Below are 12,140 nucleotides of genomic sequence, written 5' to 3'. Positions count from 1 at the left end.
ACATCTCTCTACTATCCACACCATGACTTCTTCTGATTCCTGCGCATCCGGCACATCCTATCATCGCTTCAGTGGTCCTCCAACCAAGCTACCAATGAACTGTTGCAATATTATGCCACACGACAACCACGTACCAAAGGTCTGTCCTTTATGTACTCACTGTTTACCACTCCTCGCTCTGGGGGTAAATCCACAGCTATGCAACACTGGGAACAAGTACTACATTTTTCCACACAAGAGGAGGTGTGGTACAGTTCTCTCAACAGCACCTGTGCCCATTCCAGGAACGTCTCCCACTGGGAAACAGTTATGAAGCTCTAGCACTGCTGGTATTATACTCCAACCAAACTGGCAACCATTTTCCCCTCAATATCCCCTACATGTTGGAGGAACTGCAAAACAGATGGATCCCTGGTCCACATATGGTGGACTTGTTCTGCTCTTCAACGATTCTGGAAAGACGCGACCAGTCTCGTATGCTCAGTCACAGGCGTTAAGGCTCATCTAACGCCACAATTGTCCATGCTAGGGATAGGGTTAACCGAATGGCCAACCACACTATGGTCAATACTTACCCATATCTTGATAGCGGCAAGGCTCTCAATTGCCCGCAGTTGGAAAAATCCTAACCCACCCACCATCCAATTAGTAATTTCTTTGCTCAACATCCAATGCCACATTGAATATATGTTCGCCAATGCACATCTATTGACAACAAATTCTTCACCCAATGGGAACCTTGGTTTCAAGATCAAAGAAGTAACCCTCTGCCATGAACTGTCCTCATCATACTTGTGGACATGACCCTCCCAATCTGGAGCTGAACCAGATGCTACAGAGTCTTACACCGAGTCTAAATACTTGATTACTGTTATATTATTGTGCATGTCTCTTTCTAATAAGGTGCCCCCCTGGGTGTAGCCTCCTGGTTTTGCTTAGATGTTACCGCTACATCTAACCCACATTACTGGCATATAAATTACCGACCATATTGGGTCCCAGTGTGTCCCTCTGCTCTTCTGTGACCCTGGACGAAGTTACAATGGCCTACCCTTAGGGCACCACTTTTTACCAACCAGCATCCCTAATTCTACTCTCTGCAACTTTCTATGATAGTCTGCTTCCTAGTTTGATATATGTTGTCATGATTGTGACTTGTGAACTACTTATGTTATACTTTATTGTTCTCATGCCCCTTTCAGGGCATTATGTTGTATATATGAAAAATCCAATAAAACTTTGGTAAAAAAAAAAAAGTTTGTGTTTTAGCATAATGGACAGTTTGTTGTAAAATATTGTATTTACACATAAAAGAAAAACAATGACAGCAATGTTACTAACAAAGAATGTCATGTGGTTATTATAGAAAGCTATGTAAAACATGTACCCAGATGGAAGAGAACTGCAGAGTGCCTGCATACTGACCTTGTGTAACTCCACAGGAGTTGGTGACATAATTTCTTTCATTTCTTGTTTGATTTTTCTCATAGCTACAGATTTTCTGCCCACATCAGATGGTAGCGTGTTGCTGCGGGTGCTCTGGCTGTAATGTGGTCTGACAGAGCTCTTCTCTTGGAAACTTGCTTGGCGACCCAGCTGTCCACGAGGCTGAGCACTGTCATGATTGAGGCTCAATGTGCTGCCAGACATGATGGTTGCCTTCAGCAGAAATATAAACAACAGATCTCATTCCTTCTTTCAGGGTTACATGATTGAAAATACTAAAGAAACAAATCTTATAGCCTGTCATATGTATATAAGCATTGGAAGGAATGAATAGAGGAATATAGTGCATTTGTTGTTACATGCTCAACTTTATGTCCAAACATTAGAATGAACTTATTCAGGTTTTCTACAGCTATCAATCTAATTCAGACTAACAGATTCCAACTCTCCTGTGCAGGCTTAGATCTAGTGGCTGTGAGAAAATAGCACATACACTGGACACATGATAAATGGAGCTAATTATTTGGCTGAAGGCACAAACTGGGGAAGTCAATAAAGCATTTATGATTATTTTCTGGCAGTAGTTACCTTTAAAACTATGTGTGCTTGATTCAGCCAAGCAGTTCAATAACAATACTAACACGTGACAAATTCAGGTAGTTCTCATTACTGCCAGTTTAAGAATACAGTATCTGTGAATGGAGAGAGGCAGAGCTATCATCCACCCGTCCCCCATTCAGTGATCATGTTCCATTCATAGCACAGCAAAGAGCAGGCATAGTCCAGCTTCTGACAGCACTAGTTTTATTAACTCCCACCTCACCGAAAGATTACAGTAGAGCTGCAACTAACGATTATTTTGTCTGTCGACTAATCTAGTGATTATTTTTTCGATTAGTCATCGACTATAACGATTATTTTTATTTAATTTTTTTACTTAATATAGTGTTCTTTTTTTTTTTTTGATTTGCTAATTAATCCTTTGGATAACTTTACAAAAAATAAGTACATAAAAAAAGTTAAGAATATAACTAGTACATACATATATATTATATATAAGTATGTAGTTATATTCTTTTATCTTACCTTTTTTTTATGTACTTATTTTTTGTAAAGTTAAGATAAAAGAATATAACTATATATATATATATATATATATTCATATTCTTTTATCTTAGCTTTTTTTTTTATTTCCTGTTCAGAAGTTCATGAATGTTTATAATTTTTTTTTTTTTTTACAATGCTTTCTTTTTTTTAAGGGGATGGTGTGTGGGGACAGTGTCAGTGTGTTTTTTGTTTTTTTATTCTATTATTTTTGTTAAAAAAATTACATTTTTTATTCTTTATTGCAATGTTTTTTTTATCAGCCGTGTTGGAGGGGCTATGGTGAGATAACATCTCCCATTTGAGACAGGGAAAGGGACTAGGGACACAGGTTCCCCAGTCCCTTTCTTTGTAGCCTCTGCTGCACTGATAATGAATGGAGAGAAGACAGCAGCTTCTCTCCACTCATTAACTGAGACATCGTAATCACAGGAGGTTACAATGTTTCAGTTATGTGAATGGACAGAGTCAGTGGTCATTGACTCTGTCCATTCAGAAAACGTAGGAGCCGGCTTTACCGGCACCTACCTCCACTCTCCATTCTGATATACCGAGGGGGGGCGGCAGCATGGAGGGGGACACAGAGAAGAGAGGGGGGACAGATGCACGGAGGGGGAGAAGAGAGGGGGACGGCAGCCCGGAGGGGGGAGAAGAGAGGGGGACGGCAGCCCGGAGGGGGGAGAAGAGAGGGGGACGGCAGCCCGGAGGGGGGAGAAGAGAGGGGGACGGCAGCCCGGAGGGGGGAGAAGAGAGGGGGACGGCAGCCCGGAGGGGGGGAGAAGAGAGGGGGACGGCAGCCCGGAGGGGGGAGAAGAGAGGGGGACGGCAGCCCGGAGGGGGGAGAAGAGAGGGGGACGGCAGCCCGGAGGGGGGAGAAGAGAGGGGGACGGGCAACACGGAGGGGGAGAAGAGATGGGGACGGGCAACACGGAGGAGGAGAAGAGATGGGGACGGGCAACACGGAGGGGGAGAAGAGATGGGGACGGGCAACACGGAGGGGGAGAAGAGATGGGGGGCGGGCAACACGGAGCAGGATGAGAGAATCACCGCGCTGAAAGCCGCGGTGGGGGTGTGGACCTGCAACTCTCACTGTGTGACGTATTGACGTCTTTCACGCACGTCAACGTATTTTCATAGTTGACGTAATCTATTACGTCGACTCGACATGGCAGCTCTAGATTACAGTGGCAGGGGGGTTGGAGGACACCGCAGGATTTCTACTGAAAGCAGAAGAATCAGGACAATGGACACATCATACTGATTCCTCTGTTTTTAGTTTTAGCTAAACTTAGGCTTTAAAACAAGCTCTGAATAAGCGTACAGCAAGACGTCCCTGTCAGAGAGGGGTATGTTTGTGCTGGGAAGCCAACATGAACGCGAGAGCTTCCCATACTTCATTCAAGTGTTGGCCTGATGGGAAAATGTATACACTAGTTCCACATCAGGTCTGCCTGATTAACAACACATGCCAGGGGGTGGATTAGAAAGCCGCTAATGGACCAATTGGTTGCTATGGATTCACCCACTGCTGTGCACTGTGAATCAGAATCAAGATGGACCTGGTTTGGAACCAATCTTCCAGTTCCTCTTTAGCTTTTTCCTACCCCGCTACAAAATTTCTTGGTCAGGCGCCTGTCTGTGTGATGAGTGCAGTGGTCGGGGAGGACATGCACTGAGGAGGAAGTGTCCAGTATAGAGACACCAACCTCAGTGCCACCCTCCGAGTTTCTGACAGGTACATGGATCTGGCACAAGCAGTGACAATTAGGGTGTGATGACTCAATTTAATTACAAAGCGTGTCTACAACACCCCAACTTCTAAAAAACAAAAAAAAAACATTGTTAATGAGCTCAAACAATACGTCAACAAGACCTGTACTGAACGGAGCCCAATTATTTGAAAGAACGGCCTAACGAACTAAAAGAGGTGCATGTACCATCTGCAAGTTAGTGTGTGGCGCTGCAACCCATACTAATCAGCAAGGAAGACTGTGGTGCAATTCAGAATGAATGACACTACAGTACTACAATGCATGTAATGTTGAAAAAATGTCCATGGGATTTTAGGCTCCGTTCACACTGCAGCAACATGGGATCCAACCTGCGAGACACCAAGCATGACATAACAAATTCAATGTTTCCCTATGATAGCCATCTTAACCGATACTACACAAGTCGCTCCGACTTTGGAAAAGGTCCCTGCACTACTTTGGTCTGACTTGGGTGCTATTTCAACCCTTGTACAGGTTCCTAAAAAGCATCCAAGTCAGATCAAGTTAGAAGGAAGTTGCAGGGCAGAATCGTACAACTTTAAAGTCGCAGCAGTGTGAACAGAGCTTTAAACTGCAACAAAGAAAACAGATTCTAGCTAGTATTGCACAGCAGTATAGAAAATGACACCCGGTTGGTTATTATGGACAACAGTCTTGTGTGCGGTCTTTTTTCTTTTCTGCTCTAGCTTAATAAAATAATGCTTTACATTACAATTCTGTATTGTGCATCTGCCTGGTGGTTCAGACTATATTACTAATTATAACTGAAAGTGACAGGTGTGGATAAAGCATATAATTGAATGACATCTGTAATAAAGAACATGCACAGACTTGTCAAAATTTTAACTAAATAAAAAACTGACAGTATATTTTGTGCCATGTTGCATAATGTCATTGCTGAAAGCAATGGGTTGTCAATAATCAGGATTGCGTGGAAAATACATCTTACAGAAATACCACAAAGATTTCTTTTTTCTCAGGTAAAAATACAATGGGTTTAAGAATAGCTTTATTTGTCATACAAAAAATGGCAGGAAATAGCAGAGGGCTATCATAAGAAATTATTGGGACATGTATAAACAGCAAAATGAATGAATATAAACAAATCCCTAAAATCGGTTTAATTTTTCAATATGTAGCATAAAGTAGCGAATTTCAAATATTAAAATGACCAGACTACAGCAGACACTGTGAATGGGGTTCTAATTGACACCAAGAGCATTATATTTGTAACTTACAGTCTTGTGCAAAAGTTTGGGCACCCAAAATCAAAGAACATGTTTTGTAGATTTTTCTCAGTGTAAATTAAATTAAAACAAACAATCTCTACAGGAGACCAATATCACTTGCTCCAAATTGTATTGCACAATTAGTATAGGATGCTTTATTACTCTACTCTACAATATAGTTTTTAATGACACCTCATGTTTATTTAGGCATATTGGTTTCTATGGTATAATGATTATGCGTAATGTAAAAGGGGTTTTAGATAATACAGGCAGGTCGCTGTTTTGTGACTTTGTATTTTGGAAAAAAAAAAAGGATAAAGTTATGATTTTACAAGTGCTGTATCTATAAAGTTTTAAATGATGGGAAATTTGCACATATAAATGTCCCCACCCATGCTAACTCCTTAAGACTAAACCCTAGATGAAAAGAACGTGTTGGAGAGGAGCATAGCATGGTGAGAAGTGTCATGCACATGCTCGCAATAAAGTTAAAAAAAAAACACTAAGAGGATTGTGGGAAGTAGATGGACCTTGCTGATAATTCCACTCATAGGTGGTAATGTAGCCATAGCTCAACTTAAGCAACACTACTCTCTTGGATCTTTATTTAATAGAAGAAGTCAGATTACCTGATCTGCATATTTTTTCAGGTAAGTGACTTCAAATATCAAAGCCACAAGATCAGCATGGTCAAAACATCTCTTGCAGAACAATCTTTTTCACAAAGAACCTGCAGGAAAGCAGCTAGCCATCACAGAGGTAGTGGTGCATAGGCCTAGTGTGCAGAGCTTAGGGCTCTACACACTTTGCATAAATTAACTCTACATCTCTGCGCAATAATCGGAAGGAATTCTCAGAGGTCATGAAGCATATAACTTAAAAAAGTTGGAGGCATTGAATGAATACGGCTTTAAAATCCAAGATAGACTTGAAGGTAAAAAGGAAAATCATGAGAGAAAATGCAATAATTGCTTAGTGTGGGGTGGATCTGTTATGCTTTGTGATTGTAGGGCAGCCAGGGGCACAGGAAATAATAGGCTAGTACTGGAAATAAAGAATTTTACTAATTAAGGACATAACCTGGGAGCTGATGTCCTACAGACAGTAAAGAAATTAGTTTGGAAATGTAGAGAATACAGTGATTCAAATTTCCAATTTGGCTACAAACGACTTGATTAAAAGTTTAAAACCCATCTTGGGTTAATTTAAAAATTTTTTTTTTGAAAGCATGGGGAATGGTCAGAACCTCTGTCAGGTTTTAAATGCCTACTGCATGTTCTAACATCTGTCACCTAGACATCAGACTGCATTAAAGCGGAATGTTACTGCATCTGAGCACTACAAACCTAGTTTTTATTATTCAAAGCACACTCCCTCATCCATCCCTGTCTCCATGCTTTGTTTTGCTAAGAAATCACTTTCTGGCCATGGCCATCTTGTGTAAGGGCAGATGATTCATGTAGCATTTACTTCCTAGAATCCATCTGCCCTTCACTCAAGCATGCAGGCAGGAGGGAGTGCTTAGCTGTGAAAACCCCTCCTGAAGACTCCTGGGGTGTATGGCATCATTTGCCTGGGTCAGGAAACCAGGAAGTAACTAATGAAATGTAAAAAATAAAATAGTATATTAAAGTGTCTGTAAAGCCTCACATATACCCAGAGAAGTGAATAGCCTCAGATGATACACAGAGATGAAACAACGTTTTACTTGTATATCTGCTGTATTCCCCTTTCTACACCCTTTCAAACTGCAGATTGTGTTAAAAATCGTTCTGCATCTTTCAGCAGTACATAGGGGAAGGTGGGGAGACTGCAGTTACGCCGAGAGCTGACTGTCCCCCCCCCCCTCCACATAGGCAGAGGAACAAAGGAACACGCTGAATAGGCAAGAGCAGTGCTGACCTCCCTCTATGCTCTCTCACTGACACATTTTTAGCTCATATTATCTTATGTGTCATAGAATATGTCAGAAGTGACTCAGGCTGATAACAGAGGAACGAAGCACCAGAGAGAAACAACACTTGGAGCTTTGAGAAGAGACAAGTAAACACTACAGATATATGTGCTTAGTTTAAATTCCATGAATGGGGTTACAACCACTTTAAGTATAAAACAAGTCAATATTATATACTTTCCTATTTACTAAAACTAACAGCATTAGGATTAAAAACTAGTCAGTGTTGATTGAAAGAGTGAAGTTCCACTTTAACTGTTCCATCTTTTTGTGTGTCCCCGTTTCAAATCACTTCCTGCCTATGAGCAATCCCCCAAATAGATGTAGCACCCTCCTAGTGTAAATAGGTTGCTAAAATTAGTTAGCTCTACTGTAATCAAAGGAGCAGGGAGTTGGTTATTTAGGGCTGTTTAGTGTTTCACATGTTGCTGCTCTCTTATTTCCCCTTGTCTTCTAGAGGATTCTACAAGTATAGTGGAAGGAAGAACAGAGCAGCCAGCCTGAAAATGTATGGAACTCTAGGCAAACCCTGAGGATGTGTGCCCAGGAGTTGGTGGGAGAGAGCTCAAATAGTCTGAGGAGCAGTGTTCCTGGGTCCAGCTCTGTCTGCCTCTGGGGCAGCTTTCTGGAGGATCTATAGGAAGATGCCGAAGTTCCAGCTAGGCTTAGCTGGGGGGGCCTATTTGTATCTGGAATTCAAGGATTAAATTGTGTCTGAATAAGCTCACTGGAGAGAGCCAGGGAGAAGTTGCTGGGAAAGAGTCCAGCTGTCCTGTGGTAGTGTGAGTCGGCATCTCCCCACTAGGAAGAGCCTGGTGCATATCGACAGGAGGCAACCAATGATCCTGTGGCTAAATGAGTAACAACCCTATTGCTGAGGAGTTACTGACAGTGTGTAACTCTGTAAGGAGTACAGTTTACAGTCAGCACAAAAAATCCAGTGGGACATTCAGCAGTTGTACAGAACAGACAGAAGTTTGTAAAGTGCAGCCAGCAGTCTGTAAAGTGCAGATGGGAATTGAGAAGTCCTCAAGTTATTTAAGTTCCGGCTTTCTTTCAGCAAGTGGCACAATCATATAATGGTTATAAAAAGTGGTTAAAAAGCACAAAAAGAACATGAGAAGATGAATGTCCGGATTGTGCCAGTAGAAAAAAAAACAGCAATACCAAAACGGGTAGTGTTATCAAGGAGATCAGTTTGTGATTACGCTTGAAAATGGTACTTATGGTTGGTATCTAGCTCATTAAGAGTTCATCAGCCATTAGGCAGCCAATATTGCATGGTAGGCAGCCAATATTGCATGGTAGGCAGCCAAAGAAGAGCTAATTGGTATGTTCATTAGTAAAAAGGCTACACAGAGGAGGAATAGGGCTGAATCAGAGAAATGTGCAGGGTAAAGTACTGGGAAAAGAGGTGTGGGTAAGGATTAGGAAGCCCAAGTTAGGGCTTGGGCCCTCCCATTGACATCTTACCCCCCTTTTAAACCCTAATGTTTTGTAATCTATCGACTAAGGTATCCCCATCTTCCTCTACCTCTTTAACTACTAGACCGACTGCCATCCATCCAAGTGTTTCTCACCATTCACCGCTGGACCCAGCTCTGCTAGCCCTCACCAAGCTGTACTAGCAAAGTATACATTGTTATTATCTTGTTTTATTGGCCAAATGTTGCGGCCATTCTTTCATTCTCGAATTAAAAATAAAACCCCAAAAAAGTTAGGGCTTGAAGCATGATAAAGTCCACAGACTTAAATATTATTGAAAAACAATATACAAGATCAAGCGCCTGCTGGGAGAATTGTGGTTGATAACAGTCCCTAGCCGCTAGGATTGACTCTTGGGAGGGGTATAAAAGCTGCAACAATGAATTCCGCTTGGACTCGGTGTGTTGCTCCATGACAGTGAAGAATAGAAACCAGTCTTACACTAGGAACAGCCTCTATAGTTTCTTTGATATGAAAGTAGCTTAATGACAAATAAATTAAAACTTACATAGGAACTGCCATCCTAAAACAGCCAATGTTCTACCCACAGGTATAGAATGTCCATAGGGCCATGCTTGTCGTCGAATGGAGGGGACCTGGATGTGACACTGAGGTGTCGTGGGTATTGGTTGTAGATAACCCCAACAGTAGAGTGGGTGGATAACAAGCGGCTTCTGGTCCATGCTGGAGATGGCATGTGCCCAGCCAGTGGCTCCACGAATCGCCTCGCAGTGTTTGGTCGTGGTGTCTATGGTCAATGATGTCGCACACATGCGTCGACAGACACAGTAATACCAATGGGAATGTGGAGAACGCACAGGGAGGCAGATCGTGTCTGTAGTCACCGCGATGACATGTTTCGCACCCATCGCTTTTTCAAGGCATATGACGGAACAGACCAGAAAGATATAAAATACCGGAGGTCCGGAAGTTGAAAGGGGCGTGTGTTAGGCTGTGGACACACCTTTGACCCTTCCATCTAGGCTTAGACTATTATATTGTTAATACTCTATGATAAAATCATATTAAGAACATATATTAATAAAAAAACAATGCTTATCGGTTTCAGATAGTTCTGATTATACCAATTGATGAGCAAAATGAATAAAGGAGAATAAAGAAAAACAAAAGGGGGAAGGAAAAAAAAGAAAAGAAAATCGCAATGGACAACGTTATTATAATATAAAACACGTATACATACACATATATATATATATACACATTAATTATATATATATATATATATATATATATATATATATATATATATATATATATATATACATACACACACACACACACACACACACACACAGTATCTCACAAAATTGAGTACACCCCTTATATTTTTATAAATATTTTATCTTTTCATGTGACAACACTGAAGAAATTACACTTTGCTACAATGTAAAGTGAGTGTACAGCTTGTAGAACAGTGTAAATTTGCTGTCCCCTCAAAATAATGCAACATAGCCATTAATGTCTAAACCGCTTGCAAAAAGTAGTGAGTACACCCCTAAGTGAAAATGTCCAAATTGGGCCCAAAGTTTCAATATTTTGTGTGGCCACCATTATTTTCCAGCACTGCCTAAACCCTCTTGGGCATGGGGTTCACCAGAGCTTCACAGGTTGCCACTGGAGTCCTCTTCCACTTCTCCATGACGACATCACAGAGCTGTTGGATGTTAGAGACCTTGCGCTCCTCCACCTTGTGTTTGAGGATGCCCCAAAGATGCTCAATAGGGTTTAGGTCTGGAGACATGCTTGGCCAGTCCATCACCTTTACCCTCAGCTTCTTTAGCAAGGCAGTGGTCATTTTGAAGGTGTGTTTGGGGTCGTTATGTTGAAATACTGCCCTGCAGCCCAATCTCCGAAGGGCGAAGGGAGGGGATCATGCTCTGCTTCAGTATGTTACAGTACATGTTGGCATTCACGGTTCCCTCAATGAACTGTAGCTCCCCAGTGCTGGCAGCACTTATGCAGCCCCAGACCATGACACTCCCACCACCATGCTTGTAGGCAAGACACACTTGTCTTTGTACTCCTCACCTGGTTGTCGTCACACACGCTTGACACCATCTGAACCAAATGAGTTTATTTTGATCTCATCAAACCACAGGACATGGTTCCAGTAATCCATGTCCTTAGTCTGCTCGTCTTCAGCAAACTGTTTGCGGGCTCTCTTGTACATCATCTTTAGAAGAGGCTTCCTTCTGGGACGACAGCCATGCAGACCAATTTGATGCAGTGTGTGGCATATGGTCTGAGCACTGACAGGCTGACCCCACCCCTTCAACCTCTGCAGCAATGGCTGGCAGCACTCATACGTCCATTTCCCAAAGACAACCTCTGGATATGACGCTGAGCATGTGCAATCAACTTCTTTGGTCAACCATGGCAAGGTCTGTTCTGAGTGGAACCTGTCCTGTTAAACTGCTGTATGGTCCTGGCCAACATGCTGCAGCTCAGTTTAGGGGTCTTGGCAATCTTCTTATAGCCTAGGCCATCTTTATGTAGAGCAACAATTATTTTTTTCAGATCCTCAGAGAGTTCTTTGCCATGAGGTACCATGTTGAACTTCCAGTGACCAGTATGAGAGAGAGAGTGATATCATATTTAACACACCTGCTCCTCATTCACACCTGAGACCTTTTGACACTGAGTCGCATGACACTGGGGAGGGAAAAAGGCTAATTGGGCCCAATTTGGACACTTTCACTTAGGGGTGTACTCACTTTTGTTGCCAGCGGTTTAGACATTAATGGCTGTGTGTTGAGTTATTTTGAGGGGACAGCAAATTTACACTGTTATACAAGCTGTACACTCACTACTTTACATTGTAGCAAAGTGTAATTTCTTCAGTGTTGTCACATTAAAAGATATAATAAAATATTTACAAAAATGTGAGGGGTGCTCAATTTTGTGAGATACTGTATATATATATATATATATATATATATATATATATTTATTTATTTATTTATTACACACACACATATGTCTCTAAAAACAAAAAAAGGAGTACCTATAGTGGAATACACGTGGTATATTAATGTTAATATAGTGTTGTAAATAAACTGTAGATGTAAAATTACCAATACCCATGACACTGCTGGCTCAGTGACACACCCAGGTCCCCCCCATCCTAGG

The 12,140-nt window shown here is 41.7% G+C and overlaps 1 protein-coding gene across 13 annotated transcripts in view; it reads right to left on the bottom strand.

The window, feature by feature from the left end:
- Positions 1 to 12,140, bottom strand: part of GRIP1 (glutamate receptor interacting protein 1) — an 837,005-nt gene that overhangs the window by 14,026 nt on the left and 810,839 nt on the right. For all 13 annotated transcript variants that reach the window (XM_077469661.1, XM_077469651.1, XM_077469652.1 and 10 more), the window contains one exon: positions 1,426 to 1,659. In XM_077469661.1, coding sequence (XP_077325787.1) covers positions 1,426 to 1,659 — 234 coding nt within the window. The remainder of the gene's footprint in view (positions 1 to 1,425; positions 1,660 to 12,140) is intronic.

The sequence above is a fragment of the Lithobates pipiens genome, unplaced genomic scaffold (assembly GCF_037356315.1).
Source record: "Lithobates pipiens isolate NorthernLeopardFrog02 unplaced genomic scaffold, aLitPip1_a1.2 Scaffold_8, whole genome shotgun sequence".
NCBI lineage: Eukaryota > Metazoa > Chordata > Amphibia > Anura > Ranidae > Lithobates > Lithobates pipiens.
The sequence above is the reverse complement of the archived record's forward strand: the minus strand, read 5'-3'. Positions and strand labels throughout refer to the sequence as shown.